Genomic DNA, 18,630 nt, shown 5'->3' on the forward strand with positions numbered 1-18,630 from the left:
GCCGCCCTCCTGCCGGCAACCAAGTCCGGGCCCCGCCCCCTTATTGCATATTCATCATCGTGGAATTGTCGAGCCAGCCGGAAGGCCCGTTACGCCGACGGGCTAGAGCCAAACTGAAAGGGCTGTCTACTGCAATGCCTGTTTCAAACACAACGGGACGGTTGAGCTGGTGACCAGGCACCGCTTCGCCGGACGGAACAAGATTCGCTTTTAAAGCAGGCCGCCCAGCCCTTCGGTAAGGGGTAGTGGGTGTGTAACGCTGCTTGCGCCTTGAAAGGAGGCAGCGGCGCGGGCGGCCCGGCTCTGGTCCTGAGTGGGCAGTTGGAGAGGAGGAGGGGTCCTGCGGGGAGTGACAGACGCAGAGACGGAGCCGAGGGCGTCGGGGAGGGAGAGCGGCCTAGCGGCGAGGCAGCGCTATGGCGAGGAGCGCAGGTAATGCGGCTGAGGGGGACGGAGAAGGGGCGCCTGAGGGAATGTCTTGGCGGCAGAGGGGGCAGCTCCTGCCGGGGTGGTTCTGCTCCGCGCGTCAGCTCTGAGGGTGGAACCGTCCCTCGGGGTGGGGGTGGGGAAGTGCCGTTTTTCCGAACCCCAACGAGGAGCCCGCGAGGGTTCGGCCGTGGGGGGCGGCGAGGAATCCGCAGCGCCCCCCGCTGAATGTCTGCCTCCTTTCTGTTCGCTTCTCCCTATCCCCAGCCTCGTCTTTTGTGCCCCATGGGGAGCGCCACCCCCTCAATCGCCCCACTGGTGTTTTTGAACCGAGGCCTCCTCACTGGGAGCTCCGCCGTGTCCACAGGTGTGGGCCAGACACGGCCCAGGCGCCGATCCTGCCCCCTCTCCGCCCGCTCTGCGTCCAGTGAAAATTGACATGCGGTGTGTCGGGGTTCAGGGGTGGACCAGAAGAATTGCTCCTTTGCCCTCCCCCCCCCCTTTAAAAGTGATGATCGGCTCGTGTCAGGTGTTGTGTGTCAGGAGTTCCAGGAATTCTAACATCGTGGACCCTGTGGACTCCTGGCCCCTTGGATGTGCTGATAGAGCCTGGTGGGAATTGGGAGTTCAGCAGCATCTGGAGGGCCACACACAGGTTAGCAACCTCTGGCATATCTAATTCCCGACTGTGCGCTTGGATTATTAAGCCCGCTCTCTAGCTGGTGGAGAATTCGTGGCCCTCCAGGGGTTGTTGGGACTCCCATCAGCCCGCAGCCAGCGTAGGTGATAATGATCAGTGGTGCTGGGAGTTGCAATAGTATCTGAAGGGGCTGCAAGACATTGCTGCTTTCCCATTCAAAAGAAATGGCTCAAGTAGCTTGCATGGGGAGTAAGATAAACAGCAGCATGCCAGTATACTACAGCTGCCTAGATTTCATTTAAAACACAAATTAAATTGTAACGTCTAAGGTGTTTGTGCATGTGCATTTAAATATGTGTTTTTTTAAAAAAAGGAATAGACAAAGCTATGTGTCTGTCAGTGCCTGTTAGCCAAGATAGTTAAATGGAACCTTTAATGGATAGTTAAATGGAACCTCCAGGTGCTGGAGAAGAGCAACATCTTCATTTAATGCCTGTTTGCTGTTTAGAGGCATCTAGCAGGACAGTGATTAAAGGAGGAGGGTGGACTGTCACTAGAAGACTATGGTCTGATGTTGCCAAGTAGCAGTACTTGCCTAATCCTAAAATATTACTCTCTCATTAAATCAGGGGTGGCGAGTCTTTTTTCAGTTGACCAAATTCCATTGTGTGTGATCTGTCAGAAACTAAATGCCAGTAGTGGGCGGGCCTGAATGAACAGTGGGTGTGGCACCACTCTTCTCTTTTCCTCTGCCCTGCTTTTTTCTCTTTTTTGCCATCCCTCCTCCTCCTCTCCCCATTTTCCCCTCTCATGGCCATGCATGCATGGCATTAGGCCAAGGACTGCACGTTCTCCCCCCGCCGGTAGCGGTGCACCTTACTTGGATGGTGTGGACCAGGCATAGGCAAACTCGGCCCTCCAGATGTTTTGGGACTACAGCTCCCATAATCCCTGACCACTGGTCCTGTTAGCTAGGGATGATGGGAGTTGTAGTCCCAAAACATCTGGAGGGCCGCGTTTGCCTATGCCTGGTGTGGACATAGGGCAGAGTGACAGCTAGTCTGAGCCGCACAGATAAACTGATGGGAGCACCAGCGTAGCTTTGTCAATGCATCTGTGTAGCCCCAACCTCATTGCTGTCATGCCCCACCCTAACACTGTCTAGGTAAACTGCAACAGCACCAGTGCTGAGCTCCATAGCTCCACCAAAGTGGCTGCTGCTGCCCCCCCCCATGAATTATTGTCCTTATTCATAGTAACTTCCTTTCTGATCACTGTCTATGTTCTGTACAGGACCCCATGCACAGTTGGCACCAAATATTTAAAAGTATGAATACTTCAAAACTAAATGGATTGTAGAAATAGCAGAATCTGTTTGGTAAAACTTTCCTGTGTTCTGGAGTCAAGGCAATCCTTGATTTTGGCAGCCTTTGCCATAATGAAGACCTAATTGAAGAGCTCGCTGAACATTAGATTTGCTTCTACCTCATTTTCTGAGTACTTTTTCTTCTCATCAGAGTGTGTATGTGGCTCAGTAGGTATATAATGGGTTGGGTATGAGAATACGTTTTTAGTGCCCCCACCTGTTCAAAAGCACTAAAGATCTTAAAAGGAAGAAATTTTCCTTTAACTGCAAATTGGCAGCAAACAGCTTTCTGCAACTAGGGTGACATGTGGCTTTTAGTTCTTTGGCTGGTAAGTCTTAATGATTTCTTGGAAACATAAGAAGCATGAAGTAACTATTCTGCTACATCTTCATTCCATGTTGGTTCATTTTGTGGTACCTTGTGTTTTAGCTAGTTATGTGTGAAGCTTCTATGCAAAGATGATGGATAAACAGCCTGAAGCCTATACAAGAGTTGCTGTCTAAAATGTTGCTGCTTGTGATAACTGGAATAAAATTCTAGAGGCCACACAAGACAGTTTAGTTTGAAGTGGTGGGCTTGAACCTGGGAGATTCAAGTTTGATTCTCCATCATAAACATCCTTGGTGATATTTTCTCAGACTTGGTTCTTTAAAATGTGAGGTGGACAAGCCTCCCTCTCCTCCTAAGTTGCTGAGGATGAACAAAGTAAATACTGTAGTGCACTTCAGTAGCAATTCTTTATTATTAGAGAGTAAAATAATAATAATCTGGAATGTCACTGTTTGCTTTACTTCCTTTCTGAGGAGAAATCTCCATGTTTGTGCAATTCCCATTCAGTTTTTAAATTACATTTACTTTGTATATTTTCTCTTCCAGTTTCCCTTGCCTCTTTCGCCCTCCCCCGAGTGACCTTCTTCAGTACAGAAGTATATCAGCCTGCAAAAATCTCTTCCTTGGATGCCAGGTTGAAGTTGACAATTGTGTAACAGTTGTCTCTCTCCTCGAGGTACTCTGAAGCAGCACTTTTGCTGAACCATGCGCTTAACACATTCAGTAAATCAGCCTTTAGCAATCTGGTGCTCTCCAGATGTGTGCTATCCTGGGTGGGACTGATGAGAGTTGGTAGTCCAAAATATCTGGAGAGTATCAGATTGCTGAAGGCTGCAGTACATTACAAAAAATTGTAGTGGTGGTCAATGTGGTGTCCTCCAGATGTTATGGACTACAACTCCCATCAGTCCCAGATAGCATAGCCAAGAGTTAGGGATTAGAGTTTGTCCACCTCATCTGGAGAGCACCCAATTGCCTATTTTGATAGCACAGTTATTTTGCTGGTGATTGTCACAGAGTGATCCGGCCAGTAAATCACACAATTCAAATTTGGAGCTAGCTCTGTATTAGGAAAACATGATCTCCGCATGATCTCTTGGCTAAGTGTCAGGTCTAATGAACACAGCAATTCATTCACTGTTTGTCTTACTCCATTAAAGTAGATGTTGAGACTGAAAGTCCCTGCCTCCCCATAGCCATCCAAGTTTGCTCCTCTTCAGGGTTTTTTCCAAGCAATTGGAGACTGCACCTGTGGGCATCCTGTCACTGCTCTGCCCCTTTCAGCCCTCTTCTGGTTCTGGCAGACAGAGGGGGAAGGGAGCTTTTTGTAGTAGGAGAGGGAGACAACCATGACTCTTCACCAGCCTGGCTCATATCTGCCTCTTGACCTCCCTCCTCCCACTCACCAGCTTTAGCTACTGATTCTTGACTTCACTCTGCCACAGACTCCCCCAGCTCGCTAAGCCCTGTTACCCATTCAGCTACTGACACCTTCTGTTCCTAGTCTTCTCCCTCTGACCACTCATAGTTGTCCCACCACCACTCCCATACTGGTTCCTCCCATCAATCCTCTGCATCTAACTACAATGCTACCCCCTACAGCCAGCAAGCACACTAAGCAAATTGGAGGTACAAATATCTCTATTTTCCCTCCACCTGTGCCAGCCCATTAGCTTACCTTCTTTCATTTTGACACAGGTAAACTACTTTGCATTATGCCACTGTCAGCTGCTACTATATAAATGGGGAAAATGTGAAGGGAAAATTCAACTTGCCTATAAAGCCTTGAAGTCAATCTTGGTATAAAGCCCATAGGATTCTAAGCATTTCTCCATTGTTCCCTTTGAGGTTTATCTGGTGAAGAAAGTCACTCAAGATAGCTACTTCACTGTAATTGCAAAGCAGGTTAATACAGGTTTTTGTTCCCTTTTATTCAAAAAGTTTATATTGCTGAATAACGCAATGCCCTTTTTTTTAGAAGGAATGCTTTACTAACTAGTGATCCATCTTTCCTTATACAGTAGTTCATAGAAATTAGAGAACAGTTATTTGGGTATTAAAGTTCACATCTTGCACCCATAATTGTTCTTCCTTCTTTTTCTGAAATCTCGGTCTCTTACTGTGTGGTTGTCACAGTAAAACACTATCCTCTAAACTTCTAAGAATGCAATTGCTAAAGGGAAAAGGGGAAAACCTTTGAGGCTGAATATCTTGTTTTGCTAATTGAAGTATATTGACATGAAAACCTGTAGAGAGAATGTAGTAAAGGCTACGGGTAATCTCAGAGTGACATGACTCCCAGAAACCTCACCAAAGAGAATAGGGAAATGGAAGCAGCAGGGAAAGAGACATCATTTATGATGAAGCTGAGCATGCTTTTATCTACCTTGTCTACTCCCCTGCTACTATTAAACATACTTTACTTACAGTCCAGGTGACCTTGGTGGTAGATTTTAATAAGTGGCCTCCAGCTACAATTGCTAAAGTGTTTTTTTTATTTTTTTATTTATTTTACAAGCTGCATAAGAACAGCAAGGTTTGTTCAGATGATAATTTTTGGAGCAACAGGGATTACTTGAGGGCTGTAGAGACTCTGTCCTTTGCACATTCCTAGTGGCTGAATTTTGTTTTGACAGAGTTGTATCCTGTCATCAGTTGTATTTATTAATGGTGCATGAAGTTTCCTGCTTGGCAGGGGGTTGGACTCGATGGCCCTTGTGGTCTCTTCCAACTCTATGATTCTATGATTCTATGATCCTAATTTCTTTCATCAAGCCAGCAGAGAATAATTTTAGTTATCAGCAAAACAGTCATCTTTTTATTGTTTCCACATTAAAGTATTGAAAGTGCCGAACTGGATTTGTGTGTGTTTCGGAAGTGAACAGGATGTCATTTTTTAGGGCTTTATTGTATCTCTTTTCCAGATAATCTGGAATCAACAAGCATGGTTAGTTTCTCAATCCTCAATTTCTCTTTCCTCATGGATATTGAGTGGGGGACTCTGTGAGAGGGCTGCTACAACCTGTTCTATATCACTCCCACATGCTGCTCTCACGTAGTTGGCATGTAACTGCTTCTAAATGGTAAGGGGAATAGAGAAGTGGTTCTGGGGAATGGTGGGATAAGCGTTGAGGCAGAAACCTAAAATTGCCATTTTCAGTTTCTTGTACTTTGACGCTATTGCAGTTGTGGGAGCATGGACATCTACTATCATATAATTTTTTCTCAGTGATTTGAATGGAAGGGTTTGATTAAAATGCAAGTCATAGCCCTAATATGTGCTGGCCAACATAGCATAGGCAATATCAGTGACAATTGGCAAAGGTTATCGTGGTGGCACCTAGCACCACCATGATCTTGGCATTAGCAGGAGATGAGGTTGTTCAGTGTATTTCTTACTTCTCCTACAGCACTTGCACTCTTAACTTTTTTCATTCTCTTGTTTGCCCTTTGCCCTAATTCCATACTGAAAGCTGTATAGATCTAAACCTGAAGGTGTGCCTTGTGCCTTTTATATATAGTGGTACCCCGCAAGACGAATGCCTCGCAAGACGGAAAACCCGCAAGACGAAAGGGTTTTCTGTTTTGGAGGCGCTTCGCAAGACGAATTTCCCTATGGGCTTGCTTCGCAAGACGAAAGCCCATAGGGAAATCTCCGGGGACCTGTTTTAAATTGCTGGTGGTCGGGAGCAAAGACTTTCGCCCACAGCCGGCCTTCAGAAGAGGTCCTGGACCTCTTCTGAAGGCCGGCGGGGGGGGGGGGGGGCAAAAGTCTTTGCTCCCCCCCGCCTGCCTTCCCGGGACAGCGGAGACTTCTCTGCTGCCCCGGGCGATCTTAAAATGCTGGCGGGCGGGAGCGAAGCGTTCGCTGCCGACCACCAGCATTTTAAAATCTCCCCGGGACAGCAGAGAAGTCTCCGCTGCCCCGGGCGATCTTAAAATGCTGGCGGGCGGGAGCAAAGCGTTCGCTCCCGCCCGCCAGCATTTTAAAATCTCCCCGGGACAGCAGAGAAGTCTCTGCTGTCCAAGGGAGATTTTAAAATGCTGGGGGTCGGGAGCGAACGCTTCGCTGCCGACCCCCAGCATTTTAAAATCTCCCCGGGACAGCAGAGAAGTCTCTGCTGTCCAAGGGAGATTTTAAAATGCTGGCGGGCTCCTGCCATAGGCGCGCGTCACCTCTCCAGCCAGGAGAGGGTCGTAGGGGGCTGCTTTAGCCCCGCGCGCGCTCTCCCAGCTGGAGAGGTGACGCGCGCCTATGGCAGGAGCCCGCCAGCATTTTAAAATCTCCCCGGGACAGCAGAGACTTCGCTCCTGCCCGCCAGCATTTTAAAATCGCCCCGGGACAGCAGCCCCCTGCGACCCTCTCCCGGCTGGAGAGGTGATGCGCGCCTATGGCAGGAGCCTCCATAGGCGCGGGTCACCTCTCCAGCTGGGAGAGGGCACGCGGGGCTAAAGCAGCCCCCTGCGACCCTCCCCCGGCTGGAGAGGTGACGCGCGCCTATGGCAGGAGCCCGCCAGCATTTTAAAATCTCCCCGGGACAGCAGAGACTTCTCTGCTGTCCCGGGGAGATTTTAAAATGCTGGGGGTCGGCAGTGAAGCGTTCGCTCCCGACCCCCAGCATTTTAAAATCTCCCTGGGACAGCAGAGACTTCGCTCCCGCCCGCCAGCATTTTAAAATCGCCCCGGGACAGCAGGGGCTTTTAAAATGCTGGCGGTCGGCAGCAAAGCCCTCCTGTCCCTGGAGCTTGCGGGGCGGGAGGTGGGAAGAAGGGCTTTTCTTCCCACCACCAGCCTTCAGAACAGCCTTCTGAAGGCTGGGGGTGGGAAGAAAAGCCCTTGTTCCCCCCCCCCAGCCTTCAGAAGAGGTCGGGGGACAGACTGTCCCCGGACCTGGTCTGAAGGCGGTTTCCCTAGGAACGCATTAATTGATTTTCAATGCATTCCTATGGGAAACCGTGCTTCGCAAGACGAAAAACTCGCAAGAAGAAAAAACTTGCGGAATGAATTAATTTTGTCTTGCGAGGCACCACTGTAATCAGCTTTGTATTAAGTCAGTCCATTGTTCCAACTAGCTTGGTATCATCCACTCTGACTAGCATTGCTTCCCAAGGGTCTCAGGTGGAAGGCCTTCCCCACCCTATTGTCAAAGATCCTTTCATAACACGAGATGTCTGCAACTGAACATGGAACTTTTGCATGCACAGTATGTGCTGTATCACTGAGCTGTGGGTCTTCCTTTCTCTAAAAACAGCAATATATGGGAGAGTGGTAGACAGTTTTTGGCAAGATGACTAGAAATAACTGATTTAAAGCCTACTGAAATTAAAATGTCGTATGCCAAGGGAAATAATACAGCCTGGTCAAGACACTCAAGCCAACAAAAAGTGCAGTATAGAAAGCATTTATTTTAGATGCTGTATAAATCTGTAGCCTATATCATATATAAACTGCTTCTTATTTGGGGAGCAGTCATGTAACGTATGACACACTCTCATTCCCACTTCAGCAGTCTCCTGCCTGTCAGACCCTGGATAGCAGCATGATCTACAGGAACAAGCAGCTGCATCTCACAAGTAGAAAACTAATTCAGACTATGTTCTTATGAAAAAGATGTATCTCAAGACAGCCCTCAAATCAGATATACTTTACACATATGAAGAATGATAGTACAAAGAGCCAACTCATGGAGTCCCTGGCAAGAGAGAGAGTACCTGGGAAGACTGGTATTACAGCTGAGGTTCATGGGAGTGGAAAAGTCAGACAGTCCATTATAACTAGTTCTGCTGGAGGAAAGAAGTAGTTCTACTGAACATGTGGTTCTAACATTATCATGCTGTGTAAGAATGAAGGCAACCCCAGAGGCATTGGAATCTCTCTCATCTGCACCCTAGGGAGAGTATTTGCCAGAATGATTTTTGAGGGTACTCCCAGTAACTTTATGCTTCCGTGCTTTAGTAGGCACAGTCCCACTTCTGTGCAAGCAGATCAAAAACAAATATGATCTTTTGTCAGCACCAGCTATGAGAGAAATGCAGAGAACAAAGTAAGCCACTCTACCTCAGTTCTGTTGATCTTAGCAAGGTGTTTGATGTAGTCAGCGGAGTAGGATTCTACAAGATCGTCAGATGTCCTCAAGCTAGTCTTATCTGATGTTTCCATGGCAATGTGCATAATACTGCACAGCTCAACAGAGCCATGTATGATAGCTTTTCAACTGAGAGTTAAGGGAAACAGCATTGCATCCCTTTGCTAGTTCTTTGTCACCTCTCTCTCAGTGCTCCTGAGAGGCACTCTTTGCTGCCACAAAGGAGAAATTCCTATTCACAAAGTGTTTTGCTACTTACCTACAAATAAATCTTGGGCAGATTTTGCCATGTGTATCTCATGTTTTGTTATGACTAGCATTAAGAAAGCCATTGTCAAGGAGCACTATAAAATTTCTCCTGAAGTTGGTAACTTTGCTCTGTTAAATTCATGATGACAACTTTGCACCCACACAATATTTGCACTCAGGCAACTGGACAATATTGTTGTTTGTTCTTCTATCCCGCCCTTTCTCCCATGGGAACCCAGGCTGGCTAACAACAAGCATAAAATACAAACATGATAAAGCAATAAATAAAACATTAAAATCTATATCAAGAACTGAAAACAGTACAAGGACAATAAAACTTTGCTGGGGTAGAGTCCAATGCATAATGTTCCAAGCCCAGACAAAGAAATATGTTTTCAGTTGGCACCTGAATCTTCTAAACATGCGGGATAGTTGAATTTTCTCTGGATGGGAGTTCCACAATGCTGCATGAAACTACTGAGAAAACTGTATCTTGTGTCACCATCCAATTAAACTATGGCTTATTATGGTTAAAGTTTCGTTAATTGTAGGATGGGTTGTCATTCCTTTTTTGTTGCTGACAGTACTGGTGTGTGTGATGCATCAAGAAGGCTGTACAAACCTGATCCTCCATGTTTTGTTCCCTTCATTCATGCCACATACCTGATAAAGGAAAATTGAACCCATCCCTGGGTGGGGAAAATTTCACTGCCCAGATTCTACAAATTTATGGCTAAATTCTCTTTAACATGGGTTTTCCAAAAGACCTTTGCCTTTATGTTGAGCTGTAAATCATTTTTCAGACAGAAAGAAAACACTTCTTGATTAGTCTGTGTCATTTAAAGTTTTTTATTCCTTCAAACTGAAGTACTTTAGACACAGTCCATGATTATCTTCGTCTATTTGTCTCCCAGCAAGCATGTGACATCAGACAAATTCTTCACAATGGAGTATATATAGAAAATCCACCTGGATTGATCCCAGCGTGACCTGATCTCTTTGTTTTCCAATGGCTGGCCTTCAGAAAATAAAGAGTTATTCTTTTCCTTCCTTTCTTAACAATTAGCTATTTGCTGGTAGGGCTACAGTAAGTTTTCCTCTTAGTTGCTCAACATTCATAATGCAAAAACATTGTTGTTTCCTCTTGTCTGAAGCTCAAGTGACAGGGTATGCAGTTCTAGGCTTTCCTTTGCATTTGTCTCTGCAGTGGCCATAGCCTTAGTAATACTTGCATTTGGGGGAGCTGTGTATTATTTGAACTGGGCTTTTTCAGGAGTTCTCTTTCCAACTCTTGCTTCTGCCTCCTGTTTGTAGATGGAGCAATGACGACTGAGAGCTGCAGCTTATCTGGAGAAGGCAAGAAGCCTTTGATGGTGGGGAGGGCAGTGAAAGGTGCCTGAGAGTAGGAAGTTCCTCTGGATACAAATGGCCAAGAATGTAGGGTTCTTAATCAGGGCTCTACAAATCTCTGGTTTACCCACTAAACATATTTGATAGGGAACGTCACTAGTTGAAAGTTCTTCATATACATTTTCAGCGGTCCCTACAACAGAGTCAGAGAGGTAGTAACATTGGGCAAGCAACTTGGTGAATTCAAGACTGAGGGAAGATTTGAACCAGATACAGTGGTACCTTGGTGCTCGAACGACTGGGTTCCTGAACAAATCTGCTCCTGAATGCTGCAAACCTGGAAGTGGGTGTTTCAGTTTGTGAACGTTTTTTGGAAGCCAGACGTGCACCGCAGCTTCCGCTTTTTCTGATTGAGTGTAGGAAGCTCTTGCAGCCAATTGGAAGCCGCGCTTTGCTTTTCGAACTGTTTCAGGAGTCGAACGGACTCCCAGAATGGATTAAGTTCAAGAACCAAGGTACCACTGTACCTTGTGCTCTCACACTTGGCCAATATAGCATAACAGTGGTCTCAAAATATGAAGAAAACAAAATCAAGAAGAACTCTGAAGGTGTGCTGATCTTTTCATGTTCCAACTTTATTGCAGCGTTCGTGTAAGTGAGGGAGAGAGAGGAGTGTGTGTGAATTAATTTAGTAGTTGTGTGTGTTCAGATGCTGTGTTCACAAGTACTGACAACATGGTAGAATGAAATTGACCTTGGTTGCCTAATGGTTCTCAAACTACATAGGAACACCTGTGACAATCACCTGTACATGAGATAGAAGGATGCCACAATAGATTCATGCATCTTCTGTCTCTTCCCCCATAGGCTACAAGAAGGAACCACTAGAGCAGGGGTAGGCAACCTAAGACCCAGGGGTCGGATGCGGCCCATTCGCCTTCTCAATCCGGCCTGTGGACAGTCCAGGAATCAGAGTATTTTTACATGAGTAGAATGTGTACTTTTATTGGGTTATCTGGGTTATTTGTGGGGCATAGGAATTTGTTCATTCCCTCCCCCCCAAAAAATATAGTCCAGCCCACCACATGGTCTGAGGGACGGTAGACCGGCCCACGGCTGAAAAGGTTGCTGACCCCTGCACTAGAGCTTGGGATTGCATGGACGCAGGGAAGTGGCAGCTGGGGGAATGAGGCTTTGGGATTTGGAGTGTGAAAACTACAGTAGGGTTTGGGGAGCTGGTTTGGATTACTACACAATGCAAATCTAAAACACTTGGAAAATCCAACTTGCTGACTTGTCCCCTCTTTTTTCCCCTCCCCCCCCCCACCTTTCTGTTAAGACTTGCTCATATATCACCACACGTTTTTATGAAGTCAGCCCATCTGATTCTGGAAGAGTTGAATGCGCAGAGGAGACGTTTTACACTGCCGTTTTGGATTGCTGCCATCACTGTGACATCCTGATCACTAGACACCATGTACTGCCTCCAGTGGTTACTGCCTGTTCTCCTCATCCCAAAGCCCCTCAACCCAGCCTTGTGGTTCAGTCACTCAGTGTTCATGGGCTTCTACCTACTGAGCTTTCTGTTGGAGCGGAAACCTTGCACAATCTGTGCCTTGGTCTTCTTGGCCGCCTTGTTCCTCATCTGCTACAGTTGCTGGGGGAATTGTTTCCTGTATCACTGCTCTGGCTCCCAGCTGCCGGACTCTGCTCATGATCCCAATGTGGTTGGCACCTAAAACCCTCTACCTGGTTGCAAGCTCCTTATTTCTTTTTCTTTTAAAAGGACGGTTTTATGGGAAGGAGGGGTTATAAGGCATGTGATTAGAGTACAAGCAACCTGTTTGTATGTCTGGATTAAAGTGTTTCATTCATGATCACCTGCCCTTCCACAATCTGCCTGTAAAATTTTACAAAAGCTGTTTATGGTGATAACGTTGTTGTCCTGGGGTTGAAACAGAGCAGTTGGTGGGTAGCCTTTTCCCACCCCCTTTTTCCTGCCCTGTATTACCTGCGTTTGGTCCTTCTATTTCTGACTTGGTGGCGAAGAGACGTTTTGAGTGTTGCCTGACGCTGGAGTGGTCTCACTCCTTGCCTAGTTGAGGACGCAGCCATCAGTACTCTGGAACATGTGTCATCTGATCCTGTTGAAATTGGAAAGCCTTCTCTCCATTTTGCTTTTGATAAAGAGCTAGTGTTCCTCATTCCGAACATCGGGGGGGGGGGGTTGCAAATGGCTAATAAAGTTTAAAAGCTGTTGGAGCCAGGAGGCTGCTGGTTCATCACAGCAGGCCAAACTGGAATGTGTGCACTGCCTGAGTCCTTTCCAAAATACTTATCTGCATAGATCATAGCTCAAAAATCCCAGAGTTGCCATGATGCCACTTTTACTACACAGGCACTGGAGCCTGCCTCACCACCCCACCCAGCCAAATATCCACAGTTTACCAGTGGTCTTGAATTGAAAAGAAGCATGCTCTGTTGTAATGTTTCAGGATCCCTCTTATTATTTTTGCTGTTGACTTTTAAGCTCTCAGTGTTTCTAACCTGAAAAGGCGAACGGCAAGTGCAAGTAGAGAAGCTTGTATGTGCTAAGCCTGACGAGAGGTATGGGCTGCTTCTGGATACTGGATTGGAGTTGTCACTTGAGTGACTTGCTGCTTTCTTTCTTTCTTTTTTCCCCCTTTTGAGGCCAAGAGTATTATTACTATCGCTCATCACAAGTAAATGAGCCTGTGCATGAATTTATGGGAGGAAGAAAGCAACTAATGGTTAAGCTGCATCTCTTCATGTGGATCTGGGAAACCTTTTTGTGATGATGCCTGGATCGTAGCTTTATCCCCACCCTCAAGCTTTCACTCTCTTGCACATCAGTAATTTCCAGAAAATAAATATGTTTCTTCCTTAGGAAACGTTTGTTTCACTGAAGCATAAGCTAGTCCTTTGGGGGAAGCAGGCATACACTTTTTGGATAACATTTCAAGGTTATGCTCTTGTTTTGCCACCTGTTTAGCTCTGCACAATCTTTCCCTGGAAGAGCATTGCTGAAAATGCTTTTTCTTTCCAGGGGAGTTGGAAATGAGAAACCAATCGTGAAACCTCCACAGAGATTTTTTTTTATTTTTTGTTTGTTCATTGCACAGCTGTTCAAAAGGTTTAATAAAGCTTTATAAACTTTGGTCTGTGGACTAGTGCCATTTATGATGCAGTCACTCTCGTTGGACTAAGGCCTTCGGATTTGCAGCATTTTAACTCCTCTTCCCCCTACCTGCTTCTGTTCCCAGGACAATTTGCTTGGAAGGCAAAGCAAAGAATAGAATTCATCTTGTTTTATTCACTTTCATGTGGCAGTTCAGAACTGACCTTCTGACCCTTCTCACAAAGTGTTTTGATGACCATTTTTCTGAGTTCAGAAAGCACTATATTTTTTTGGGGGGGGGGAATAACTTACCACCTAGGCTATGTCAGTGCTTGCAGAACTATAAAATTGGAATGGAAGTGGGAAACAATAAGCAAGAAACCGGAGGGGAGGGTACAGTGGAAAGGATAGTTGGGGAAAGTGGCAGCAGCCAGGATAGATGACAACACAGCTTAAAAGAAAGAAAGAGAGAGCACACCATTTCTGAACTGGCATGGGATGAGGTGATTTGGGGTGAAGATGAAGCTGCTTTTAGTGCATTGAACCCCCAAGTAGTCACTGGGTTTCCCCCCCTTAGTAGAATAACACAGCTAATGTGCAATTCTTTGGAACTTGTATATATGGGTAAGTTCTGTGTTTTAGACTACTGTACTCCTGATTGACTTTCTGAGCTCCTATATCTGATACTGCAATTCTCTACACACAAAAGAACTGTGATCCAGCTGGGAACTGGCAACCCTTTCTATTACTATTGTTGGAGCTGCATTCTTTCTTAGTTGCAAGAGATGATTTTACAAGCTAGTGGAGGCGGTGGAGATCAAAACTGTTCGTTTGAAATGATCTATGGCTTCAACACCAAGCGGCTTTTCTCCCTCTCTGCTCCCCACTTTGCTTGACATTCATCCTGATGAATGTGTCCTCACTAATTTGTGACATTTTGGTTGGCCCTAATAAAGGAATTGTCTGACTCTGGATTTTGGCATTTTTCTTATGGATTTACCCCTCTAACTTTTATGTTTTGCTTTCTGTGTATGGTTTATAGTTATGCTTGGGTTTTTGATTGCAGCCATTGCCAAGGTTAGCTTTCACGTTTTGTGTTTCTCTCCCCATTTCAGTTATATTTCCTGGCCATTGGCATGGGGCACTCTGGGTTTTTTGTGTGCTCTATCTGTTGCTGGTTACTATCTGGACGCCATTGGATCAGTTCGACATTATGTACGATCAAAGCTGGGCTGTGTAAACTTCCTTTAACATTAAAACCACACACATGTGGAACCCAAAACACAATTTGTGTTCCTGAAATAACAGGGCAGTTTAACAGAAAAAGTAAGTTTAATGTAAATGCCAAAATCCAGGAATTGGAATGAACAAATATTTTCATCAAGCCCCAAACTTGAAGGCTTAGTGGGCAGCAGAGTGGGGAGAATTAGCTGATTTCACTTGCATGTTTGGCAAAAACTCAGAGTGGTAGAGGCAAAGAAAAGAGGAGAGGTGTTAGAAAGTGGCAATAGGTGGTCAGCCATGTAAGACTGACAAACAAGCAATAACAAAATAGTTTGTAATGTAAGCTATTAGAGGCAAGTAGGTTTTGAGGCCTCATCTCAAAAATGATATTGTAGAATTGGAACAGGTTCAGAAAAGCACAACCAAAATAATAAATGGGATTTGATTGCTATGAGTAGGAGGTGACAAGAAAGAAGTGTATAAAATTATTACATTGTATAGGGATAGGGAAAGGCTTTTCTCCCTCTTACTAGAACTCGTGGACACTTGCGGAAGCTGAATGCTGTAATATTCAGGGCAGCGAGGAAATATTTATTCACATAGCGCAAAAACTCTGGGATTTTGCCCCCACAAGAGGCAGTGATGTCCACAAACCTGTATGGCTTTGAAAGAGGATTAGACAAATCCATTGAGGAGAAGACTATCCGTGGCTGCTAGCCATGGTGGCTATATTGTACTCTTGCCCATACTGTACTCTTGCATACGGCCGGAGCAGTATGCTTCTGAATACCAGTTTCTGGAAATCACAGGAGGAGAGAGTAATGTTGGGCTCAGGTCCTGCTTGTGTGGCCTCTGAGAACAGGATGCTGGAGCAGAAGGCCACTCACTGGCCTTGATCCAACAGGGCTATTCTTATCTTCTTAATTGCAACAAGGAAACTATGATGGTAAGATGGGAAAAGAGTCTCCCTACTGCTTAAGGCCTTGCCTATCTATTGCTCCTGGGCTATGAGCCTTCTGTTCCAGTTAGGTTATGAATTCACCCCCCCCCCCCATCCCTCCCTGTCCTAAAAATGGCTAGATGACAGACCTGCTTCACAAAAAATGGTAGTGACCTGAAACTTCTCAGCATGTGAGGGGGGACAATTGAAGAGCAAAAGGCTGTTGCTATTGTTCAACAGCGGGGCCTGGCCTTGTGCACTTCACTTTCCTCCTTCCTTGCTTTTTCTCTGGCTTGTCACTTTCACTTTGTATTTGGAAACACTCCACTTGATGGCACAAGCTTGCCTGCTGCTCTGCAATTACACTGACAAGCTAATGTGCCCTTTGACTCAGCCTGTGGAGGACTCCCGTGAGGGGTGTGACAGGCAGCGATGCAGCCAAAAGCACAGCAGACACTTCAAGGCAGAATTTTTAAAAGCATGGGAGGGGGCACAGGAGCACGGAGGCACAACACTTCTGCTCTGCTGCTCTAGTCTCTGTCCTTGAACATTTCAGTTAAAAGGCAAGGCTTTCAGTGCAGCCCACTAAACCCTTCTGTAGACACTCACTAGGATCCAAAGAACTGTGAAACCAGTGTCCTAAGAGACTTTGGCTATTGGTTTTCCCATGCAGGAGCTTTCCACGGAATGCCATAAAACAGTTATTGGACTGCATGGCTTTCAAAAGCAGCTTGCAGGATGGGAGTCAGCTGTTAAAAGAGAAGAAAAAAGGTCAACATGTTTCACTAGGTTAGTTGTGTTTTTGTTTAATTCTGGCCCACATTTTCACATATACTCCCTATCTTTGGCTCTGCAAGAACTAAATCATCCTAGGTCCCTTCCATCCCTAAACCTGCCACTTGTGCCTTCAGCTGCCCCTTAATTTTGGAAGAGTTATTGCTGTTTTCACTCATAGCCGTTTCTTATTCCTGAGCTGTAAAGGTAAAGGGACTCCTGACCATAGGTCCAGTCGTGACCGACTCTGGGGTTGCAGCGCTCAAGAGTCCTAGGCTCTGTGGTTTAACCCACAGTGCCACCCGCATCCTATATGTAAAAGTCATCCCATATGTAAAGCTGTAAAGGTAGGGAGGCACAATTTAGGTTTAGGGGTTTCTTGCCAGTCTTCAAGCACCAGTGGTAGCACCAGCTTTCCTCTTGTGTCTCTAGCTCCTAGCCATGCCAGGTCAGATTATTTGTCCATCTAGCCTAGTATTGTCTACATGGTCTTGGGTAGAGCTCTTTCACAGCTTTCACAGCTCTTTCACAGCACTTCTTATCTACATTTGTTAATGCATGTTTCTGCATTCGATGGGACTGGTGAGGTTTATTTAGCTTTATCATAGGTAATGAAGGAGTGACTATTTTAATAGGGCAGCTCTTTACGAGATAGACCATATAGCTCAGGGATAGGCTTAGTATGCAGAAAGTCTTTGGTTGTGTCCCTGACGTCTCCAATTAAGAAAGAGTGTCTGTGAGTCCTGAACATCTGCTTGTAATTGGAGTACTGATAGGGTACTCTGTCCTCAATGGACAAGTAATTGGACCTGCTATAAGGCAGCTTCTTAGATTCCTATGAGCAGATGTTCCTGTTCCATGATGAGCTGCACAGTGCAGTACTACACATTATGCTTACTTCAGGAAATTTATGAAGTATGGAAATAAAGTATGTGTGTCTGTCAAACATCTATTTGTCTATACAGATCTGTGAAACCAAATTGACTGCTTGCTCTCACAGTTTGTGAAGAAACTATTGCTGAAGCAAACTGTATTAGAGGGACATCTGGTGGCAGAATATTGGTATTACAACAAACTATATGGAAGGGAGAAGTATGCCCCTTGTCTCATTTACGGTAAGTTTCACTTCTCTAGTGAGCTCAAATCACTTTACATGTGGATCCTAGGAGTGGGGGGGGGGGGGTTGTCTTGGAAAACCACAGAGCTAGACTTGTTTGGCTTCAGCAGCAGAGCTGTCTGATATTCTTTTGGACCTTCGTTGTGTTCTATTCCACAGGCTTTATACGACTTAACAAATATTTTATCCCTAGCACAGGTCCATATGCTGCTTAAGTTATCTCTCCCCACTGTGAGGCTGAGTAGCTCAGAAGGTAGTGCATGAGACTCTTAATGCCAAGGTTGTGGGTTTGAGCCCCACGTTGTGTGAAAGATTGGAGTAGATGTCCCTTGTAGCCTCTTCCAACTCCTCAGTTCTCTGATTCTATTATTTTAGTTGCTGGGGTGCTTATTTGAATGCTTGGTTTTATATCCCTTTTCTGTTAACTTTGCTTTCTTGCCATGCAAGGGAATGTAATGCAACTGAGGACAAGGACAAATAAAATCACAGTGTCTTCTGAGCTCTTAGATGCCTGCTTTCAGAAGTGGCCTTTGCAGCCACAGTAACACAGCTGATCAACTTCTTGTAGTGTTGCCTCTTGCTCACCTTAAGTATGAAATTAATTGGTATCATGACCTTCTGTGTCAGGACTGATAGCCTCATTAACACATCAGCAGCCTGACTAGTAAGCTTGAGTGAAATGAGGAACGATTCGACCTGAAGGACAGGACTGAGGAAGGTGTGGGGAGAAAGAGACTGTTTCAAATGACTTTTGACTTGCAAGCCTATAAATGAGAAGTCTTGGCGCTGTAAGCGAATCTGAAAAGGGGTGTAATTGCAAGTTCGTGTAATTTCCATTGAGTTTGACAATTTAAGACTGACAGCCAGGCTGCCTGTAATTGTAGGCCTAGTGTTGTCATCTCACAGATAGGAATCCTGGAGAATCGTAGTGAGATGGTAAACTTGCATCTTTCCTGTACTGCTGCAGGTGGATGCTCATATCACTGAA

At 45.6% G+C, this 18,630-nt stretch overlaps 1 protein-coding gene across 3 annotated transcripts; it reads left to right on the plus strand.

Annotated features, from left to right (window-relative positions):
* Nucleotides 1–243: 243 nt before the first annotated feature.
* On the plus strand, nucleotides 244–13,626 carry BLCAP (BLCAP apoptosis inducing factor). Of its 3 annotated transcripts, none has more exons than XR_014527310.1 (2): nucleotides 244–432; nucleotides 3,310–3,465. XR_014527310.1 is itself a non-coding variant. In XM_083508347.1 (2 exons), the coding sequence occupies exon 2, from the start codon at nucleotides 11,924–11,926 to the stop codon at nucleotides 12,185–12,187; it is 264 nt and encodes an 87-aa protein (XP_083364473.1). In that variant the 5' UTR covers nucleotides 400–432; nucleotides 11,788–11,923; the 3' UTR covers nucleotides 12,188–13,626. The 3 variants fall into 3 exon arrangements, 2 of the variants coding, with proteins under 2 accessions (XP_083364473.1, XP_083364472.1); XM_083508347.1 differs by lacking the exon at nucleotides 3,310–3,465 and adding an exon at nucleotides 11,788–13,626 and having other exon boundaries at nucleotides 400–432; XM_083508346.1 differs by lacking the exons at nucleotides 244–432; nucleotides 3,310–3,465 and adding exons at nucleotides 9,977–10,185; nucleotides 11,788–13,626.
* Nucleotides 13,627–18,630: the final 5,004 nt, after the last annotated feature.

Source organism: Podarcis liolepis (genome assembly GCF_965112155.1).
Source record: "Podarcis liolepis genome assembly, chromosome: 6".
NCBI lineage: Eukaryota > Metazoa > Chordata > Lepidosauria > Squamata > Lacertidae > Podarcis > Podarcis liolepis.